We start from the raw sequence: 24,391 nt of genomic DNA on the forward strand, positions 1-24,391 counted from the left end.
AGACCTGGGGGGGGAAGGGGAAAGGGGATTGGGGAGCAGGGTAGGGAGGAGTGGGCACTGAGGGGAGAGTGGGAACTGGAGAGGGTGGGGGAGGAGCAGAGCAGAGACCTCGGGGAGGGGGGAAGCAAAGATTGGGGAGATGGGGAAACAGGACGCACTGGGCTCCAGCGATCCAGCACCGAGCAAGAGCATTTGCACACACCCCCCTCCCCAACCTCGGGGAGCCACTATCCCTTTTCCCTCCCCTCCCTGAGCACTTCACTGGACAGAGCCTCCCCCAAAAAATTAAAGCCTTACCTGATTGTCTTGCATTGGTGTGAACGCATAACTGCACTTGAGCTAAACTTGTCCAATCCTGAATGCGCCACTGCGCCCCCCCCCCCCCCCCCCACCACCCACCATGGTCTGTGCCCTAGGTGGCTGCCTAGTTCTCTTAATGGTAGCCCCAGCCCTGGGCAATACCAGGAGAGTCAATCACACTGGAGACGTCAGATATATCTGGTCATAGTCTGGAGTGAGTCAAGGACGATGGCAAATTTCAGTGACGCTCTTGGAGAACATCAGATGCTTTCTCTGTCTGATTTTTTTTTTCTCTCTTCCTGCTTTGTCTGAATTTTCTCCACTGTTTCGTCCAAATTTGGGAAGGCAATTTCTTCCCCACTCCCCTGGGTCATATGCCAATGCCTCGAGTCACCAACAGCACGCTGCCTGTGTGTTCTTCAGCTGCAAAGCCCCACACTGCTCCATCGTTGTGGTTACCTTTCCATGAGCCATCTCCTCTGCTTCTCCTTCTGAAACAGGAGGTGGTGTACTCATTTTCTGGTGCTTTGCGCCAGTCCTCTGCTTCCCCGGAGGCCACTTCCCCTCAAGGCTGCTGCCGAGCATAGGTGCCCAAACCTCACAGATTCAGGATTTTAAAATAAATGATCGTTGGCTCCTTTAACAGGCCATTTGAAGCCTGTATAGTGTCAGTAATTGAACTGCTTGGTAGAACCCTACAGAGGAGCGCTGCGTCTCCCCTCCTTGCTCTCTGGGGGTTCACACCAGTGGCTGTGCTGCCAAACCTGATGCAAAGGCAGCACCACCATTATTTTTAATATCTAACTTTATACTATTTTCATGAGAATCATGCTCCTAGCCTCTTCAGACATACTTAACAGCCTTAGGCTAAAGATCAGTGTTCGCCATTCTCATCTGACAAGAGTTCTTGCTTATTGGTTATTGAGGTAGGGGACTTCTTTAAATTCCGGTGGATTGCACATGAAAATTTTTGGAAGACCCATTCCTGATTTGAGAAAATCACTCATGAGTAATTTGAAAAAATTGTCTTAAGTTAAACCTTGAAGTCTGCAATTATTCTAGTGAAATAGACAAAAGTGCTGGAGCAGGGTCAGCACCAAGGGGGTGGTGGGTGGGGGGCATCTCCAGGCATTGCCCCCAAACAAGGAGCTGTGCTCCCCTTATATGGTCACATCCACTCCTGGCTGTCAGACCTGCCCACTCCCTCCTGCATCAGTAGTGTCTAGGTTGATGCACACTAGTGTTTCTCCACCCACCCCCGCTGCGTCACTAGCATGCGTCAAGTGTCAGTAGCATCTCTTGTTGCTTGATGCAATAAAAACAGCACCCTCCTGTCCCATGTCAGAAGGATGGTCTCAATGACAGGTAGGCTCCTGCCGGACCCCCACCCCCGTCAACAGGTCGGACTCTGCCAGCACCCACCACCTCCCTACCCAGTTGACAGGTCGGCCCTACCCCCCCAACTCAATAATGACCCCCTCTAACATACATTCTGGTGCTGACACTGTGCTGGAGAACCTCAGCAGGTCATGCAGCATTCATAGGAAGCAAAGGTATATAACCAACATTTCTGGCCTAAGCCCTTCATCACAGTATGAGCACAAAGCAGGCAGGCACCTGAATAAAATGGTGGGGGGGGGGTGGAGGGAAGAAGGCGTGGGGGGGGGTGGGAAGCACAGGCCAACAGACAATAGGTCATGGAGGGCGGAAGAGAGAAAAGATAAGAAGTGATAGGGGAAAGGGATGGCTCTGAATAGAGAGTGAAAGGGTTGGGGAGCTGGAGGTAAGGAGACAGAGGAATAGGGAGAGAGGGAGGATCCTAAAAGAAACAGAAGCTGATTTTATTGCCATCTGGTTGAAGAGCACCCAGATGGAATATTGGTTGTTGTTCCAATTTGTGGGTGGCCTTGGTTTGGCGGTCCATTAGGCCATGGACAGATGTTGGTGTGGGAATAGGGTATGGAATTGAAATGGTTGGCCTCTAGGAGGTCCAAGTTATTGCAGCAGATAGAGTGAAGACACTCAACAAAATTATCACCCAGTCTGGGTTCAGTTTCTCAAATGTAGAGGAGGACAAAATGAGAGCATCGGATGCAGTAGATGATCCCTGGAGATTGATAAGTGTTGCTTCAGTTGGAAGGGCAGTTTGGGGCCTCAAATGGTGGCAGAGAGGAGGTGTGGGTACAAGTAGAGCATTTCCTCTGGTCATACGGTAGGTATTGATTAGTGGGAAAGGATGAGTGGATGAGGGCATCATGGAGGGAGCAGTCCCTGCGCTAAAGTGATTAAGGAGAAGGCAATTCATGCCTTTGAACCTCCACCACCATTCAATGTAATCATGACTTCAGTAACCAATTCCTACCTTCTCTCCATGTTCCTTTGTTTCTTTTACCATAAGAGCCACACCCAGTTCTTTTTTGAATGTATCTAATGAACTGACCTCAATAACTTTCTGCGGGACAGGCAGACACGATTGCAGCGGTTGCAAGGGAAAATTGGTTGGTTGGGGTTGGGTGTTGGGTTTTTCCTCCTTTGCCTTTTGTCAGTGAGGTGGGCTCTGCGGTCTTCTTCAAAGGAGGTTGCTGCCCGCCAAACTGTGAGGCGCCAAGATGCACGGTTTGAGGCGTTATCAGCCCACTGGCGGTGGTCAATGTGGCAGGCACCAAGAGATTTCTTTAGGCAGTCCTTGTACCTTTTCTTTGGTGCACCTCTGTCACGGTGGCCAGTGGAGAGCTCGCCATATAACACGATCTTGGGAAGGCGATGGTCCTCCATTCTGGAGACGTGACCCATCCAGTGCAGCTGGATCTTCAGCAGCGTGGACTCGATGCTGTCGACCTCTGCCATCTCGAGTACTTCGACGTTAGGGATGAAAGCGCTCCAATGGATGTTGAGGATGGAGCGGAGACAACGCTGGTGGAAGCGTTCTAGGAGCCGTAGGTGATGCCAGTAGAGGACCCATGATTCGGAGCCAAACAGGAGTGTGGGTATGACAACGGCTCTGTATACACTTATCTTTGTGAGGTTTTTCAGTTGGTTGTTTTTCCAGACTCTTTTGTGTAGTCTTCCAAAGGCGCTATTTGCCTTGGCGAGCCTGTTGTCTATCTCATTGTCGATCCTTGCATCTGATGAAATGGTGCAGCCGAGATAGGTAAACTGGTTGACCGTTTTGAGTTTTGTGTGCCCGATGGAGATGTGGGGGGGGCTGGTAGTCATGGTGGGGAGCTGGCTGATGGAGGACCTCAGTTTTCTTCAGGCTGACTTCCAGGTCAAACATTTTGGCAGTTTCCGCACAGCAGGACATCAAGCGCTGAAGAGCTGGCTCTGAATGGGCAACTAAAGCGGCATCGTCTGCAAAGAGTAGTTCACGGACAAGTTTCTCTTGTGTCATGTACCCCTGTAGAAATTCTTGTGCAGCACAAAATATGAACAAAGAGTTGGCATCCATTTTTCTTTTGAATCGAGCAGAGGAAAATTGTGGAATATAGTGATTACATTATTCAAAATTATATCTCATGCATGTTCAACAAAGAAACTACATCATAAATTCTCAGGCAACTCTAGCTTGAGGATGAAAATGTTCGTGCTTCTCTGCATTTTCATGATTTATTATTTATTATGTGTTAAATGTTTTCACTTTCTTTATTTCCCTATATTTACTTACTTGTACAGCCCCTTCACTGCTCATTATTAGGAGAAAATAACACCTTTGTAAAATTGCAAAGACTGTTGGCCCCAACATGTCTAGCATGAGCAGAGTTCCAGTATTTTAAATAAGATCTGTTTTAAAGTGTATGTGACCTACACTAAAAACCCTACCCCAATTTATCTCCCCAAAACATATCTATATTTTTTCACAATATATAACCGACGTTTTGGGCCTGAGCCCTTCTTCAAGCTTTGAGCAAAAAGCAGGCAGGTGCCTGAATAAAAAGGCTAAGGGAGGGGGGGATGAAAAGGTAGAGGGAAGAGCGTAGGTCTACAGGCAAAAGACCATAATAGGATATAGAGAGGAGGACAGGAGAGGAAAAGTGAAAATTTGTCCAGGGAGGGGTTGGCTCTGTGAATGCAGACAGAGGGGAAAAGGAAAGAGAGAGAGAGAGACAGATCTACAGGAAAGGAGACATAGGGATAGGGGAAGGGGAGTGATGGGGAGGGGGTCATGATGGTTAACAGAAATGGGAGGTCGATATTAATGCCATCTGATTGGTGGGTGCCTGGGTAGAATATGAAGTATGGTTCCCCAAATTTACAGGTGGTCTCAGTCTGGCAGTGTATGATACCATTGACACACAATGTCAACATGGGAATGGGCTGGGGAATTGAAATGGGTAGGCTCTGGGAGATTCATGCTATTGTAGCGGACAGTGCAAAGGTGTTCAACAAAGCGATCTCCCAGTATGGGACCAGTCTCTCTGATGTAGAAGAGGCCAGAACTGGAACATTGGATGCAGAAGATGATCCCTGCGGATTCACAAGTGAAGTGTTGCGTCACTTGGAAGGACACTTCATATTCCATCTGGGCACACTCCAACCAGATGGTATTAACATCGACTCTTGTTTCTGTTAGCCACCTTACATCATCTCCCCCTTCCCTTATCCCTATGTCTCCTTTGCTCCAGCTCTGCATTCATAGGGCAACCTCCTCCCCTGATCAATTCCCATCTTTCCTCTCCTATCCTCTCATGTCCAATTATGAGCTTTTTCCCATTGGCCTGTGGTCCTTCCCTTGCGCTTTGTTCCCTCCTCCCCAGTCACTTTATTCAGGTGCCTATTTGCTTTTATGTACATTCCTTGAAGAACGGCTCAGGCATGAAACGTTGGTTATATAACTTTACCTCCTATGGACGCTGCTGAGTTCCTCCAGCATTTGTTTTTATAAAAATGACTGAGACTCCTCACATAGCACAGATGTAAGAATATGATCTGTTCAGTGATGATTTTGAGACTCCCAAGTTTGATTTTCCCCAAATATTCTCAAGTTAATTGACTTCAGTCAGGGAAACAAAAGACCTACTAAAATTCGAATCAAACTAAAAATGGAAAAATATTTGCTACTATTTCCACACTTAATGACTGCTCAATGTCCACCCACTTGAACATTTCATTCATATCCTCCACTCTTTGGGTAAACATGCTGAAATGCAATTCAATGTACGTCTTTTCATTCTCAACATCTGAACAGACAGTTGTAAATTGTGGAAAGTGAGTCAGAATGAGTCAGTGGCCATGAGAGTATTGGATAAAATAAATTATTTGGTTTAATCTTAGATTAGTGGTTTTCAAACTGCCTCCCTAAACTCACATTCCACTTTAAGTATTCCCTATACCATAAATGCTCTGTGGTTAGTAAGGGATTGCTTACGGTGGTATGTGAGTGGAAAGAAAAAGTTTTGAAAACCACTGTTTTAATCATGCCTAACTCGTTCTGTGCACGGTTTCATAACTCCAAAGGAAATAAGCCAATGACAATTTTTCTCAAGCAAAATATTTCAGTAATGTTTGTATCTAGAACAGTGGTTTTCAACCTTCCCTTCCCACTCACATACCACCTTCACCAATCCCTTACTAATGACAGAGCACCAATGGCATAGGGATTGCTGAAGGTGGAATGTGAATTTAGGAGGGCTGTTTGAAAACCACTTTCTTAGATGAATGTTGCTTCTGTAACTTAATGTTATAGTAGCCACAATTCTTGTAAAATGTTCTGTTTATTTGTTTAAGACATTTACTGGTTCAATTATTCATTAATTGATGCAAAGGTTCCAATTATAGGTATATTCATGCAGAAGATCGCTATAGGAAAGGTCAAGCTAGTCTGTACATGCACTCCTCTAACCACTATTAGGGGCCTCAAATGCCAGGAATCTGACTAATTTTACAGAATCCAGGGAAAATGATCACGACATTCTCTAAAATTTATTAATTCAGAATTAGCAAGGGGAGACAATGCGGTGCATAGCTCATCTGGTCAATGGATAAACTCACTAGGTTTCAGCATGCTTCTTGTGAAAGCTCAAAGAAGTGTGGTAGAAATGGGTTTCAAAACAGACAATCAGTACTGAGGAAAGAAAGAATTAATCCTTTCGGATGGGTTCACTTGAAGATGGCCGGGACCAATATACAAATCAAATAGCTAATGCTGTAAAATAAATAGGGGTGTTGGTGGTGGGTACAACTTTCTGTAAGAGGAAGTTTTTTTTAAACTTTATTTATTCGTTCAAAAAACAAATAGTACATAACATATATAACAATTAACCATAAACATGAACGTTATTTTTTATATATAGAAAATAAAGAAAAGTAAAGATTCATGAAAACCATACTTTTTAAATTTTTCAGGTGTTAAGTGTAATTGATGTAAAAAATTATGGTTAATCATTGCATAATGTGCATTTATCAATCTAGTTACACTATCATAACAGATATCTTAACCAATCATCCTCGGAAAATATAAAACCAGTATTCGCTTCCCATTTACTTTTAGATCTATCCCAACCCTTTTTATCCATACCATCCTGTAATATTTGATACATAGATGAAATATAACCCTTCTCTGGTACCTTATAAGAAAAATCTCAAATTTAATCATTTCAGGTAAAATGATATCTCTACCAAATGTATGTTTTACCAAAGATGGAATTTGATAATAGAGAAACAAAGAGTTCTTATCAATACCAAAACTGTTCCTCATCTGATTAAAAGATAAAAATTTACCCTCTTTAAAACAATCTCCCAAATTTTTCACACTTTTAAATTTCCAATGCAATAAACTTCCATTATGTATTGAAAAGGAAATAAGTTGATTATTATACAATGGAGTCAAAGCCGATAATTCACCCCTAGAGCCTATCATTTTATTTTTCTTTATCCATAACTTCATTAGATGTTTTAATATAGGCACATTATATTGCTGTAACAAATTTATATTCCATCTAAACAAAAATTGATGTATTTCAAATTCAGAAATATTTGCCATCTCAATTTTGCCCCAACTAGGAGGCTGTTCCAAATCCATCAATGAACTAATAAATTTAAGTTGGGCTGCTTCATAATAATTTTGAAAATGTGGTAAACATAATCCCCCTAACTCATATTTCCAAATTAATTTATTCAAAGCTACTCTCGAAAATTTACCTCTCCATAAAAACTCCCTAACCATTTTATTCAAATCTCGAAAAAAAATATTATCAAGTAAATACGGAATAGATTGAAACAAATATTGCATACGCGGAAAAATATTAATCTTAATTGTATTTATCCTACCCAATAAATTAATAGGTAAATCTTTCCATTTAATCAAATCAGTTTTAATTTTTTTTTATTAACAGAACGTAATTTAATTTATATAAAGATTGATAATTAACATTCAAAATTATCTGTAAGATGAAGTTGAAGAAAAGGTCAATAATGTAGGGAAGTGAAATTAATTATGATGACTAAAAAAAATTCATGAAAGTATACTTCCAATTTGTGTCAGAGTTGTGAAACTGGAATTCATAAATAGAACATTTAAAAAAAACTGCAGATGCTGGTAATCTAAAACTAAAACTATTGTAAACATTTAGCAGATCAGACTATATCTGTGGAAAGAAAAACAAGATCAATGTTTCAGATTGGAGTCCTTGCAGTTCTGATGAAGAGTCCCTGACTTGAAAGATTAACTGTTTCTCTTCCCATAGATGAATCCTGATCTGCTAAGCTTTTCCAGAAGTTTCAGTTTTTGTTTAAAATTTTTTTGACCGTCTTCATGAAGAAGATACAAAAAAAATCTGTTATTCTCTAACTTTCCAGGTCCAAAGTGAATAAGAAGCCAAAATAAATTATTGTTAGTAAATTGATAGTATTGGAGAGATTAATGGGGATGATAGCTAATAAATTCTCAAGAGCTGATAAATTGCATTTAAAGATCTTGAAGTAATTATTTCTGGGATAGAACCTCAGTCTGATGAAAAAAAGATTTATTTGTACTCTCCAAAGTTTAAAAGAATGGATGGTGATTTCAATGAAATTTACATTTTTTTCAGGGTTTTATAGGACAAATGCAGGGACAAAGTTTCTGCTGGCTTGGGTATCAGGAATTGGAGAGCAAAAAAGAGTGTCAGCCAAAGAACAGAGGGTGGAAGAAATTTTTTCACCCATCAGGTGGTGTATTTTCTAAATTCTCAATACAAGATTATCTTGGAGGCTCAGTTGTTGGAGTATATTTCAAACTGAGATCGGTGATTTTTGAATATATGGAATCAATAGATATGGATTTAGCACAGGAAAGTGGCACTGAAGCAACAGATCAGCAATGATCTTATTGATGATAGAGAAAACCAAAGAGTCAAGTTGCCCAAACCTGTTCTATTTCTCATACTCTTATTATGATAAAATAACAACAAGATAAGATTAAGAAAAAAATATAAATGCTATACCTTTATTCCCCTCAACCCTGGCATTCCAGGATGTCCGGGTGGTCCTGGGAAACCTGGTTCTCCAGTCCAACCCTATGAAATGCAAAAAAACCATCATTTCTGTATTGAGAGACCAAAACTGAGCTATATCTGGAGAGTGCAATTACAGTGGTAAGTTTACCATGTCAGGAGGCTGTTATTACAGTTGACAAAGTAACATCATCATTAGTTTATAGGAGATGTAAATATAGTATTATGAGCTCCCATTTTAGTAAAATGGGATTATCATTATAAGGGATAGTATAGACAGGAGGAACTGAATGGTCAAGTTAACATTTAACATTTTACACAAGCACCATCACAACACAGTTCACAGTCCAGCAACAATTTGATATATTGGAAGAAATGAAGGAAGGTTTGTCACAGTCTGTCCAGATTCAATACATTTGCAAAGACATTGTGATATTGCAAGGGAAAATCATTCTGACTGCCAAAGAGAAAGCAGCTTTTTGAAGCAGCTCTGTGAATGGCTGGGCGTTTTCAGTGGATTGACCTGTACCAGGAGGGTCTTTTGGGAAGCAAACTATTTCATTTTGATTGTGACTAACAGTGAAGGTCACTTGGAGAGACTGGTGCCAGAGTCATGGAAGCTTCATGGAGGCAGCCCAGTTTGAGTCTTGCCTACAAATGGACCAGGAGTATTATTCTTCAAAGGCAATGCAAAGAAAATTTGTGAATCTGTAGCAGCCACAACTCGTCTTCCATCAATTCAACATTAATTCTGGGCATCAAATTTCAAAGGCCTACACTTCAACACTGAATTTAAAAGACTGCACTTTGAAGTAACTTTCTAGATTTTGGCATGGTAATTGTTTGGGTATATCACACACATTCATTGGTATACCTGGGCATAGTTGGGGTTAGATTTAGTGTTAAGACTATTGTTTAAGAGTTAGAATAAAATTAGCATTTAACATTAAACATTGTCTGGTTCATTGTCTATTGCTGCTCGTTATGCACAGCTCTTAACAATAGAGAGATCATGTTTTCAAGATATTAACAGTGTGAAAAAAATCTCACTGTAACCAGTAGTAAGAAAGTATTATTATAGTGTGTCAGGATAACACTGATTCCATTGGCCAGAGGGTGTAATTTCACCATGATGATTTACACTTTGTAGAATTATTCATTGTTTTTGTATGAGGAGGTTACATGCTAGATGCTAGACTAGCATTTATTGTCCACGTGTAATGGTGAAGTTGTTTCCCTGAACCACAGCAATTACTCTCCACAAACGATTGTAGAGAAATTCAAGGATTTAGACCTGGAAGGGAGGGATAATAATATACTTTTAAGTTAGGATGATGGGACAAACAGAGGTATTGGTGTTTCCATGTATGGCAAACCTGCAGTCCTTGTCCTTATTGGTAGTAAAGGTTGAGGGAACAGAGATGCTTTCAGAGTAGACAACATCTGCAGCTTTTTGTAGATTATATACTTTGCAGATGTGGTGATGGATTTGTTTAAGGTATGGGGTTTGGTGTGAACTAGTGGCTGCATTGATTTAGATGTTTTTAAGCCTCTTAAGTGTCATGGATTTGGACTCAAACAGGCAAATGAATATTCCTTGCTCTTTATAGTTGGAATGGTTTGGGGTGTCAGGGGCTGAGTCATTTCCCCATGATATCCAGCCTCTGTCCTGCTCTAGTAATCATGTAATATGTAGTTCTCAATTGCTTCATCATTGGAAGGTCACCTCATTTTTAGGTAAGGCTGGTGTTGATACTGATATGTCATACCTAACCCTCCCCCACCCACTCATCCCTCGTCTTGACTGTAATAAGGATATGCTGGGCGATGAGGTTGCAGATTGTGGAGGTGAATATCTTAGCTGCTGGTCTTCAATACCTCATTATGACCCAAAATGTTCCACCAGATCTGTTCTATTTAGCATGATTATCAAACCACAAAATGCAAAAAAGTGCCCTCAGAGGAGGACAATTCTACATATTATATATACATGGATAGATGTAGCTATAACAGATTGTGGTGGGTAAAGTTGAATGATCTTATCCATCATGTTGGTTTCCTAAATACTGCAGACTCCAATATTCCTTTCAGGATTCAGCAAGTGGTGCTACTAACAAGCCATTTTTTTTAGGAAATAAAAACTAAAATACGCTATCAAGAGAACCTCAGGAGCGCATATAGGCATCAAGGAATAAACGAGGTACTTGAGAGTAGGAAATGCAAGAAGGCACTTAAGGAGGAAATCAGGATGACTAAAAGAGGGCCCAAGGTTGTTGTGGAAAACACAGTGAAGGAAAATCCTCATGGCTTCTACAGATTTATTAAGATAGCAAGGGACAAAATTGAAGATCTGTGTGATAATCCATGCTTGGAGCCAAGCGATGGGGAGATCTTAAATGGATTTTTTGCTTCTGTGTTTACTTGTGAGAGAAACCCAGTATCTACAGAATTGAGCCAAAAGAGAATGAGGTCATGGAACCTATGCAGGTTACAGAAGGAGAGGTACTTGCTGTCTTGAGGCAAATAAAGTGGATAAACCCCCAGACAATTAGGGAGGCTAGTTCAGAAATTGCAGGGGTCCTAATAAAGGTATTTTTAAAATCTTTAGCCAGGGGTGTGAAGCCAGATGATTGGAAGTTAGCTAATGTTGTTCCTTTCTTTAAGAAAGCATCTTAATAATCCAAGAAATTGTAGGATGGCGAGCCAGATTTCAGTAGTGGGTAAGGTATTGGAAGGTATTCTAAGAGACCTGATATACAAGTTATTTGGACTGATTAGGGATAATCAACATAGTGTGGTAGATCATGTCTCAACAATCTAATATCATTTTTTGAGGAGATGACCAGGAAGGTTGAAGGAAAGGCCATAGATGTGGTTTACATGGACTTTAGTAAGTCCTTTGACAAGATTCCACATGGGAGGCTGGTAAAGAAGTTTCAGTCACTTGATATTCAGGATAAGGTAGTAAATTGGATTAGACAATGGCTTTGCTGGAGAAGCCAGAGAATGGTAGTAGATGATTTCCTGATTCACTGGAGGTCCTTGACTCGTGGTGTACCTCAGGTATCAGTGCTGGGTCCATTGTTGTTTCTCATCTACTGTGTATCAACCATCTGGACAATAATCTAGTGGATTGGATCAATAAATTTGCAGATGACACTAAGCTTGGGGGTGTAATAGACAGCAAGAAAGGATTTTAAAGCTTGCAGAGAGATTTGGACCAACTGGAAAAATGGGCTGCAAAATAGCAGGAGTTCAAAACAAAGTGTGAGAGATTGCACTTTGGGAGTATGAATCAGACTACGTAATAAACAGTAGGGTATTGAGGAATGTGGCAGAAAAGAGGGATCTGGGAATACAGATACATAATTCCTTGAAAGTGGCATCATAATTAGGGTCATAAAGCTTTTGGCACATTGGCCTTCAAAAATCAAAGTATAATGTACAGATGTTGGGATATTCTGGTGAAGTTGTGAGGCCAAATTTGGAATATTATGTGCAGTTTTGGTCACCTAACTACAGGAAAGATATCGATAAGATTGAAAGCATGCAGAGAAACTTTACAAGATTTTGATTGCCAGGGCTTGAGAAGCTGAATTATAGGAAAAAGTTGAATAGGTTCGAACTTTATTCTCTGGAGCATTGAAGAATGAGGGGAGATTTGATTGAGATATACAAAATTGTAAGGAGTATAGATAGGGAATGCAAGCAGGATTTTTTTCCACTGAGGTTGGGTGGACAAAAACAGGAGAACATGGGCTAATGGTGAAAGATAATGAATATGGAATGAGCTGCCAGCAGAAGTGATTGATGCGGATTCGATTACCATATACAAGAGAATTTTGGATAGGTCTATGGATGGGAAGGGTGTAGAAGGCTATAGTTGATGGGACTAAGTGTAATAATAGTTTGGCACAGAAGAGATGGGCAAAAGAGCCTGTTTCTGTGCTGAAGTGTTCCATGGTTCTGTGCTCTTTTTATTTATATTTCTATCAATGTAGAGCATTGATTCATTAGCTGAGAGAGGGCAGCAATTTATAATCAAGAGGTTTCCTAGCCCATGTTTGATTTGATGCCATGAGTTTTCAAGAAATTTAAAGTCAATATTGATTATTCTCAGTGCTACTTTGTTCTGCCTGTGCATAACTTTGCCATGTCCTATGGTAAATCTGCCCTGCTGGGTGACAAAACAAACCCAGGGATTGTGACAGAGAAGTCTGGTGTTGGTTGTGTAGGGTATAATTCTGTCTTTGGGTTGACCAGTCATTTGGACCAATCTAGTCATCAGAATGTTTTATAGTTTGGAATTACATGAAGACCAGATAAGGTAAGGATGGCAGCCTTCCTCCCTGAAGAGCATTTTTGAACTAGATTTATTTTTGCAATAACCTTGCCATTTCACACTCTTCTTTAGTCAGAGAGGTTTCTTTTAACATTCTAGGTTTCCAACAGAATTTAAACTCCACAGCTGGCAAGGTGAGTTTGGAATTCATGGCTCTGGATTTTTAATCCTGTCTTCTGGATTACAAATCAAATAAATTAATTCTTGCACCACTACCACAGGTTGTTTATTTTAAAAATGCTGACAGGGGAATTTATGATGGGGATAAACTGATGTAGAAGTGCTACACATCCTAGCACTGCTTCATTTAGCCAGTCTAATTCTCATGAAGGCAAACGTCTCTACATTTGGGAGATTTTCTATTTACCCACTCAGATCTCATATTATACACAAAAATCTCCAATACAATCTTTGTTTACAATAGTAGCCATCTATCATTTAAAAAAAGTGATGATTGATTTTATATAATCTTATTTATGCCGAAACATAAATATTCAAAAAAGTATTAATCTGTTTAGTTTGGATTTTAAAAATGGCATAATTAAAATTATAAATTATTACCTTGATGCCAGTTTGTCCCTGAATTCCTTGGAGTCCTCGTTCTCCTTTGTTACCCTGCAGAAAAACAAACTCATGTATTAAATATTACTATTTTGTGCACAGTATAAAACTACTATTGCTTCAACAAAATGTGCGCGTGTGTGCGCGTGGGATGGAGGACTGTGTTTGTATGTGTGGATTGAGGGGGTAAAATGGAGTGGGGAAAGAGGGGGTAAAACTGAGTAGGGAATGAGGAGGGTAAAACTGTGTGTGGGGAATGAGGGGGTAAAACTGAGTGGGGAATGAGGGGGTAAAACTCTGAGTGTGTGGGTGCATGGAACGAGGGAGTAAAACTGCATACTTGGAATGGAGGAGTTAAGCTGTGCGTCTATGAGGGGTTGGGTGTGTAAAACTGTGTGTGTGTGTGTGTGTGTGTGTGTGTGTGTGTGTGTGTGTGCGCGCGCGTGTGCAAAGACTGAATTGCTGCTGCCTCCTGTAGCCATGCAGAACTGGACTATTTTATTGAATTTACTGCCAACTTTCACTCTACTGCTAAATTTACCTGGACTGTTTATACCTCTCTCCCTTTCTTTGTCCTCTCTGTCTCCATTTCAGGAGACAAACTATCCATTGATAAGCCAATCGATTCTCACATTTATCAGATTATATAAAGATGCCATCCCTTTCTCAATTCCTCTAGCTCCACTACATCTGTTTCCAGGATGATGTCTTCCACTCCAGTACATCTCTTTAATAATATTGATTCTCCTTACTGGTCTTTTCTTTCTTTCTTTGGCTTGGCTTCGCGGATGAAGATTTATGGAGGGGTATGTCCACGTCTGCTGCAGGCTTACTGGTATGGTATTCGTATCTCCTCCATTTCTTGTACTTCTGCCCTTACCCCATCTCCCTAAAGGCAGGACAAGGACAGAATGCCTGCTTCTCACTTTGCACCCCACCAGCCTCCACATTCATCACATTATCCTTCAACACTTTCACCAGCTTCGGTGTGATCCCATGACCAGCCATTTCCCCCTCCACCCCCTCTGTTTTACACATGAATAAGTTTCTCTGAGAAACCCTAGTCCACTCTTCCCTCCCCACCCAACCTTCCATCCCCTTGTGCATTTCCCACTGTTACTGAAGAAAAATGCAAAACCTTTTCCTACATCTTCTCTTCACCTCCATCGCGCACCACAAAGAGACAGAGATTTACATGCTCATCACCTAGTCACATTTTCTCCATTCAGTGTATTCGGTATGGTTTCCTCTACATCGGAGTCCAAATGCAGATTTGGTGTCCATTTCACCAAACACCTATGCTCTGTTTTTTTTGATCTAAATATGAGCTTCCTATAGACAACAATTTGAGCCCCTCCAACCATTTCTACAATGACATGTCTGTCCTTGGCCTCATCCATTGTTATGGAAAGGTTAAACATAAACTACAGAAACAACGCATCAAATTCTTCCTGCATTTGCCTTAAACCTATTGGAAAGAACACTGATATTTTTAATTTTAGATAACCCCTCTCCCTTCTGATTCCACTGTTTCCATCTCTTTCTTATCTACTCCTGGATTTATTAACCAACCCTAATGGTTTCTCCCTCTACCTGTCTCTCTACCTTGTATCCTAGCTCCCCCTCCCCATTTCTTTCCCTTTTATACATGTAATTTCTTCTATTCTATGTTAGTCTTGATAAAGGGTTCAGACTCAAAATGCTGACTGACCATTTTTACCCATGGATCTTGTCTGACTGGCTGAGTTCCTCCAGCAATTCTTCATCTACTCAAGAGTCCAGCATCTGCAGCTTTTGTGTTTCTCATTAAATTATGGAAACTTATTTTTCCCTTTATTCCACAATATTGAATGTTCCTTTAGTGTGCTGGCCAAAAAGAAGTACCCCAACTCATTGAATTTGTCAACTCCCTATCTTGAAGATCACATTATTCCAGTACAAATCCAGACTCTTCAAATATGAAGAGATATTTTGCCTCTATCACCTTTCAGGTATTGAATTGCAGAACATTAACCATAATTAGGTTGAATTTTTTAAAATCAACTCTCCTCTAAGTCTTATATCAATTATCAGTCATCCTGAATTACCATAATCAAGAACTAACAACCAAGAATAAGAAGAAAGCAATTCTGTCTTATAAAAGTTTTTTAGAAAGGTGTTTCTTCAGTTCATTCCTTCAGATTGAAAACAGGTACAACCCTGAATTTTGTGCCATTTTAATTCTCCATTCCCATTCTGGCCTGCATTTCCACTTCCTGTGCTAAAAATGTGGATAAATGCTGATCTGGGTTGGACGCTTTTTAAATGAGATAATTTAATGATAACTTTTCAATTCCCAAGGGAAAAATTCTTCAAAAATCTAAGATACTCCATAGATCCTTCAACTTTTTATTTATTTGTAACTCCTGATAAATATAGAAAAGTTTATTAATAAAAGTTGTCCTGCATTAAACCCAGTTTGAAGTCAATTAGATTATAGATGAAACCAGAAAGGAAACAGATACAGTTTAGTGTGTAAAACCATGCACTAATCCAAATGCTATTAATCAATCATAGATAGCTTTTTATTAATTTACTAACATGCAATCCTAATGATGAATTACTTGTAAGTTTCTTTGTATACAATACCTTGGAACCTGGTAATCCTTGGGGACCAGATGTACTTGGCAGTCCCATTTCACCCTAGTAAAAAAAAAACTTTCATTATTGATGCAAGAAAAAAAATTACATTCATGGAGAGGTAATTATGCCCCACAAAATTCTTCAGGAGCACAATTTAAGAATGGCATTAATTCATTTATTTTTGATCAAATGTTCATTTCCAATATTTGCATGCATAATAATTCTTAGAATAATGAAGAGACATCTGATATTTAGTCATTCAGTAAATCCCCTTAATACATCTTTCGCCAAAGATTCAGAGAAATCCCTAAGTATGAATGTATCAAATTTTAAAACTAATTTAGACATTAGCTCTTTGTGCATTATTCATAACAAATTATTAAAACCAAATTGAAAATGTCAGTTTTAGTGTTCTTCCACTTTCTACTTAAATCCCAATTGGAAATAACATACAGAGGATACAGGTTAATTCAAAGGCAACTGATCTAAATTTAAAGTTGCCAGATGTTGACTGCAAACCTGTGCCATACTGATTTGAAAACCAAAATTGCTGATCCAAGAACCTCTGATATTCCTGCCAGCCAGAACACCTACGGCAATTTTACTTTGGCATTTGTTTAAAAGCAATGATTGAGAATAGCAGGATGAATAATACTATTTTACACTGGTTGCATGTTATTGCTGTCATCACTAAATCTTCATGTGGCAGTCTATCAAACTAATCCTTCATAATATCAACTAATCCTTCATAATATCAACTCATTTATCAGGTTTCTACAAAAAAAATTATAGTATGTTAGCATAGGTTAGAGGTAAAGATGGAAATATCCATGAATGACAATGGAAAAGAAGTATATCTGGTTAGTCTGCGATGTGTGGGTGCACACGAGTATAAATACAACACAGACCTATTAGTCCTAACAGTTTATTTCTGTACTGTATTTCTTTGTAAAGACATTTACCAGTTACCACAATAATTCCAGTTTATCTTTGCAATATATCCAATGAGACCCTCCAGAATATTTGCTGGAACTTCCAACTTCAGTGAAAGAACATCAGGAGATATTAGATCAGATATCCATTCTATATCATATCCTTTGACTGTAATCTACAAGTTTAGCCCTGAGTTAGATGATCAGAGTGGTTCGGCTAGATATCCTGGAAGTACAAAAGCTTGGGATGATGCTTGCCAAGGATGTTTTTAACTGAGACCATCTTCAGATAGTTGGTTGAATTAGCAAAAGTGTTTGGTTGCAGGTCTCAAGTATCAGAAACTTGAGGGAACCATAAAACAGGAAACTGTGATTATTTCTTCATTACAGTCAGGTAAATCTGGACCAGATGGATTTCCTGCAAAATTTTATAAATCCTTCCCGAAACAGCTTGTACCTTAGTTTTCTCTGGCATTGGCTGATTCATTTAAAGAAATTACCTTTATCATTTAACGAGGCTTGCATTTCTCTTATTTAAAAAAGTGAAAGAGCCAATAGAATGTACCTCTTCTAGACCTATATCATTACTTAATGTTGATATGAATATTTTATCAAAGGTTTTAGCACAGATTAGAAAAAAAAATTACCAGCTATTCGACTCAGACCAAACTGGTTTTATTAAAAAATAATCGTTATTCTTATAAATAATATACATCGATTACTGAATATTCTATATTTGCCTTCCACTCCATCAAATAAATGTGTTCTTTCATTAGATGCTGAAAAAGCATTGATCGAGTTGAATGGAAGTATTTATTTGTTGCACTGGGTACATTAATTTTGGACCAGGTATTATTAAATGGATTAAATTATTATATTCAAGCTCCAAAACATCGGTCCATTCTAATTTTCAGCAATTGGCTATGTTTAATCTTAATAGGGGAACACAGCAGGGTTGTCCTTTAAGTCCTTTGCTTTTTGATATATTATTAGAACCATTAGCTGTTGGTCTTTGACAGTGTAGAGAATTTAATGGTATAATTAGAGGAGGAATTGAACATAAAGTATCTCTTTATGAGGATGATTTGTTGCTTTTTATTTCAAATCCTGAAGTTTCTACACCAAACATATTAATCATTCAGTCAATTGTCAGGTTATAAGTTAAATTTACATAAGAGTGGACTTATACACTCAAAAGGTACCTTTGAAGGCGATTCCAATTTTCCATTTAAAATAGTGAAAGAACATTTTCAATATGTAGGAATTACAATTACAAAAAATTATGAAAATTTACTGACAGAATTTCTGGGTATTGTCTGATAGGATTAAACAATCATTACTGGGTTGGTCTCCCATATCTATCACAATGATGGGACATATTAATTTGATTAAAATGAATATTTTACCTAAAATTTTATCTTCTTTTAAGCGTTATCAATTTTTATCCCCAAATCTTTTTTTTTAGCTTGCTGGATTTGGCTATTTCTAAGTATATTTGGCAAGGAAAATAAACCATGAATAAACAAAACCTATCTTCAAAAGACTACATTAAATGGAGGATTATCACTCCCAGATTTTAGATTATACTACTGGCCAATTAATATATGTAATTTATTTTTATTATTACATTTGGATAAATTAGTGAATCACCCTTCCTGAGTAGAAATGGAATTGCAGTTTACTAAAAAAAATCTCTATGTTGGTTGCAGAAGGCTCAAAGTGGCATTTTTCTGGATTTTTTTTTAACATTCTGTTACAATGCGAGTAGTGAACACAGCCCAATTTCACAATGACATCTCTGAAAACTACCTCTGCAATAATTCAAGGCTCCCAAAATAAGGGTCTATTAAAAGCTTAGTTTTTTAGAACATGGATTACTAGACTCCTCAGTTGAACGTAGTCAGTTCTCCACTTTCTATGGAGGAATAATGCTCTACCTCTCATCCATTTTCTCTCATGATCAGAAACTACTTTTAACTATTTCTCCTTCAGGAGTAACCCTGGGACAAGGCCAATGCAAATAAAATTGATTGGATCAGCCTGTGTCTGACCTGAAACAATACTCTGAAACCACAGCCAGAAAGATTAATCTTACTATGAATAAAAGAAGAGCACTCTAAGTTAGATTGCACAAAAAAAATCATGTTTCCTTGAAATAATCATGAGTCAGTAAGTTTTAGTACTTATCTAATTAGAATTTATGATTACTATATTATTGTTTACCTTTGCTCCAGGAAGCCCCCTATTTCCTTTTTGACCAGGAAGTCCATTATTTCCCTGTAATAAACCATGGAAAATTGTTTTTGCAAAATATTTTACTTTCAACTACATTGCTGCTCTATAGGTATTTGTTCCCCTCCTGAAATTATACTGATCTCCCCCATTTCAATGCATTATTCAAAAGAGAGAAATTACTTTCCTCAGATCTGTTGATTTAAGTTTCAGTCAATTTACTGAAACTAGTTTGACTGGTCTTTGTACCCTGATATGTGTGATCTTGCCTCTGAAAGTTAATTTCTTGTTTAAACCAGAGATGATCAGTGGAGAATCCATCTTGATGTTTTCCTTACGATTTCACAATTACAGAAACCAGCCTTTAACCATTTGATTCACTCCACGTGATATCAAAAAAGTGGCTGACAACACCAGATATATCTGACAAACTCCCATTAAATGGCTTTAAGTGGTTCCTGAACTAGCTATGCTTCCAGGCAAGTTGTTCAAACAAAGCCAAATTACAAACATATACTTGAAAAAGTGTTGCCCTGTCCACCAACAGGAGGTCAAACCCAGTCAGATAACTAACTGCCATCAGTCTATTTTAAACCACTAACAAAGTGATGAAAAGCTTCATCTAAAGTGTTACTAAGACCTGCTTACTAATCAATGACTTGCTTGCTGATGCTCTGTTTTTATCAGACCATAAGAGTTGAACTGCAAAGGTGAGAGTGGCCAGCCCTTGATATTAATTAGTGTGATTTAAATAAAAAACACATTAATGGGAATCAAGGGGAAAACTCTCCATTAGCTGGATCCATACAACACACAAAGGATGTCGATCATTGGAGGCCAATCATTGTACATCGAGGACAGTGGTTTTTAAACTGCCCCCTAAACTCACATTTCACCTTCAGCAATCCCTATGCCATAAGTGCTCTGTGATTAGTAAGGAATTGCTGAAGGTGGTATGTGAATGGAAAGAAACATTTTTGAAAACCACTGTTTTGATTGTATCTAATTGACTTGTTATGTGCACGGTTTCATAACTCCAAAGGAAATGGGCCAATGAGAATTTTTCTCAAGTAAAATATTTCAGTAACAATTGGGTCTAAAATAGTGGTTCTCAATCTTCCCTTCCCACTCACATACCACCTTCAGCAATCCCTTACTAATCACAGAGCACCGATGGCATAGGATGATTGCTGAAGGTGGAATGCGAATCTAGGGGGGGGGGGCAGTTTGAAAAGCACTGATCTAGGACATCATTGGATGGTACTGTCATAGGGGCAATTGTTATTTGGCACATATCAGCCCATTCCTGAAAGTAAATCAGCTCTTGCTGCTTCAGTCATGGGCTACTTCATCAACTGAAATGTTGGAAATGGAATCGAACATTGAGGAATCATCAGTGGACATCTTCACTTAGATCACTGATGATGTTTGAATTAGCACACTATCTTAAAAAAAACTATGTCCTGGTACTAAGATGTCTAATTATCATCTTTTTGGTGCTAGGTATGACACAATCTGCGGGAGTAATTTTATGAGGATCTTGATCCTACTCTATTAAATGCTGCCTTGATATTGATGACAGTCACTCTCATGCCACCTTTGGAATTTAGTTCTTTTGTCCATTTTTGAATAAAATCAATTATTAGATCTGGAACCAGAATTTCAACTAACTCCCTACATAACGATCAATGCCCATGTTATTGAGAGTAATTTTGGCTTGATACATTTTTGATCACCCATTCCATTATTTAACAAGATATAGAAAATAAAAATGGACATTAATCATGGAGTTTTACAACACAAAACCAGCCCTAAGGCCCAACATGTCCATGCTGACCCATTTGCCTGCATTTGGCTCACTTTTAAATATTACTATTTATTGTATAAATGTCTTTTAAGTGTTATAATTATACCCACCTCTACCACTTCCTCTGGTAGCTCGCTTAATATACCCACCACCTTTTGTGAGAAGAAGGTGCCCTTCAGGTCCCTTTTAAATCTTTCTTATCTCACCTTAAATCTATGCCCTTGTTTTAGATTCCACTACTTTAGAAATAAAAAAGTGACCATCCACCTCATGATTATCTACAAGGTCCATCCTTTCACATTCAAGGCAGAAGGTCCAGTGTTTTCATCTCATTCAAACCAGCCAGGCCTGATAACATTCTTGTGAATCTTTTCTGCATCTGTTCCAAGCTAATAATTTATTTCCTATAACTGGGTAATCAGAGCTGTGAACAATACTCCAAGTTCTGTGGTAACCTAATATCCCTGCTCCTGTATTCAATGTCTTAATCAGCTGAATTACTTTTTCTTGCTTTGAATACATGATATATATAGGTAATTTTCACTTTGTCACATATATTCTAGTGCTACAATTCTTCTTGAACAGTCTTGCTAAAGGAATAGTTAGTTCTATAATACAAATCTTCAGCATTAAAGCTGGGATGTTATCAAGACCTTTAGTGTTTTGCTGGGCATGAGGGTGGGAGCGAATTTACTAAACACAAACATTGAGGTAGTTGGTCCTCAGAGGGATATCATGCTTGGTTGTCACTCTATGCATTGATGCTCTCTAAAACAGTGGTTCTCAACCTTTTTCTTTCCACTTACGTCCCACTTTAAGTATTCCCTATGCCATAGATGTTCTGTGATTAGTAAGGGATTGTTTAAGGTGATATGTGAGTAGAAAGAAAAAGGTTGAGAACCACTGCTCGAAACACTCAATGTTTCCTTTTGCACATATAAGCTGGGATTGTTAGTGATAGGTTGGCACTTCTTATTGTAACAAGTAATCCTCATATCCAGTTTTAATACATAGAAGGTTCATCTTTTGTGTATGTCAAATGTTACTCCTGGCATCAATTTCCACATTCTTCATTGAACCAGGAATAGTTTCCTGCCAAGATGGTTAAAGTAGAATGATGACTAAGTCAGGTCGAGGGAATACAAATTGGAGTTGCTCATAACTCACAGAGCCTCACAAATTCTTTGTAGCAAAGTTAAATCAGTTCTGAATATATCCTGTTCAGTATATTGTTGGTGCTCTAAAGGCTGTGTACGGCCCCTCACCCCATGTCCAAAGCCCGCTGCGCAGCTCAGACGGCAAAGTCCTCCTCAGCGACAATATCTCCATCCTCAACCGATGGTCAGAACACTTCCAATCTCTTTTCAGTGCCAACCGCTCAGTCCAAGATTCTGCCCTGCTCCAGCTCCCTCAACAGCCCCTAAGGCTAGAGCTGGATGAGGTCCTCACCCAGGATGAGACATATAAAGCAATCGAACAACTGAAAAGTGGCAAAGCAGCAGGTATGGATGGAATCCCCCCAGAGGTCTGGAAGGCTGGCGGCAAAACTCTGCATGCCAAACTGCATGAGTTTTTCAAGCTTTGTTGGGACCAAGGAAAACTGCCTCAGGACCTTCGTGATGCCACCATCATCACCCTGCACAAAAACAAAGGCGAGAAATCAGACTGCTCAAACTACAGGGGAATCACGCTGCTCTCCATTGCAGGCAAAATCTTCGCTAGGATTCTACTAAATAGAATAATACCTAGTGTCGCCGAGAATATTCTCCCAGAATCACAGTGCGGCTTTCGCGCAAACAGAGGAACTACTGACATGGTCTTTGCCCTCAGACAGCTCCAAGAAAAGTGCAGAGAACAAAACAAAGGACTCTACATCACCTTTGTTGACCTCACCAAAGCCTTCGACACCGTGAGCAGGAAAGGGCTTTGGCAAATACTAGAGCGCATCGGATGTCCCCCAAAGTTCCTCAACATGATTATCCAACTGCACGAAAACCAACAAGATCGGGTCAGATACAGCAATGAGCTCTCTGAACCCTTCTCCATTAACAATGGCGTGAAGCAAGGCTGTGTTCTCGCACCAACCCTCTTTTCAATCTTCTTCAGCATGATGCTGAACCAAGCCATGAAAGACCTCAACAATGAAGACGCTGTTTACATCCGGTACCGCACGGATGGCAGTCTCTTCAATCTGAGGCGCCTGCAAGCTCACACCAAGACACAAGAGAAACTTGTCCGTGAACTACTCTTTGCAGACGATACCGCTTTAGTTGCCCATTCAGAGCCAGCTCTTCAGCGCTTGACGTCCTGCTTTGCGGAAACTGCCAAAATGTTTGGCCTGGAAGTCAGCCTGAAGAAAACTGAGGTCCTCCATCAGCCAGCTCCCCACCATGACTACCAGCCCCCCCACATCTCCATCGGGCACACAAAACTCAAAACGGTCAACCAGTTTACCTATCTCGGCTGCACCATTTCATCAGATGCAAGGATCGACAATGAGATAGACAACAGACTCGCCAAGGCAAATAGCGCCTTTGGAAGACTACACAAAAGAGTCTGGAAAAACAACCAACTGAAAAACCTCACAAAGATAAGCGTATACAGAGCCGTTGTCATACCCACACTCCTGTTCGGCTCCGAATCATGGGTCCTCTACCGGCATCACCTACGGCTCCTAGAACGCTTCCACCAGCGTTGTCTCTGCTCCATCCTCAACATCCATTGGAGCGCTTTCATCCCTAACGTCGAAGTACTCGAGATGGCAGAGGTCGACAGCATCGAGTCCACGCTGCTGAAGATCCAGCTGCGCTGGGTGGGTCACGTCTCCAGAATGGAGGACCATCGCCTTCCCAAGATCGTGTTATATGGCAAGCTCTCCACTGGCCACCGTGACAGAGGTGCACCAAAGAAAAGGTACAAGGACTGCCTAAAGAAATCTCTTGGTGCCTGCCACATTGACCACTGCCAGTGGGCTGATATCGCCTCAAACCGTGCATCTTGCCGCCTCACAGTTTGGCGGGCAGCAACCTCCTTTGAAGAAGACCGCAGAGCCCACCTCACTGACAAAAGGCAAAGGAGGAAAAACCCAACACCCAACCCCAACCAACCAATTTTCCCCTGCAGCCGCTGCAACTGTGTCTGCCTGTCCCGTATCGGACTTGTCAGC

The 24,391-nt window shown here is 39.8% G+C and overlaps 1 protein-coding gene across 7 annotated transcripts in view; it reads right to left on the reverse strand.

Annotated features, from left to right (window-relative positions):
- LOC138736468 (collagen alpha-1(XXI) chain-like) overlaps positions 1-24,391 on the reverse strand; it is a 330,315-nt gene that overhangs the window by 101,413 nt on the left and 204,511 nt on the right. For all 7 annotated transcript variants that reach the window (XR_011340296.1, XR_011340298.1, XR_011340295.1 and 4 more), the window contains 4 exons: positions 19,410-19,463; positions 16,261-16,314; positions 13,633-13,686; positions 8,721-8,792 (listed from right to left, as the gene is read on the reverse strand). Coding sequence is in view for 1 of the 7 variants with exons in the window: in XM_069886041.1 (XP_069742142.1) it covers positions 8,721-8,792; positions 13,633-13,686; positions 16,261-16,314; positions 19,410-19,463 (234 nt within the window). In the remaining 6 variants the exon portion in view is untranslated. The remainder of the gene's footprint in view (positions 1-8,720; positions 8,793-13,632; positions 13,687-16,260; positions 16,315-19,409; positions 19,464-24,391) is intronic.

This window comes from Narcine bancroftii, chromosome 6 (genome assembly GCF_036971445.1).
Source record: "Narcine bancroftii isolate sNarBan1 chromosome 6, sNarBan1.hap1, whole genome shotgun sequence".
Classification (NCBI taxonomy): domain Eukaryota; kingdom Metazoa; phylum Chordata; class Chondrichthyes; order Torpediniformes; family Narcinidae; genus Narcine; species Narcine bancroftii.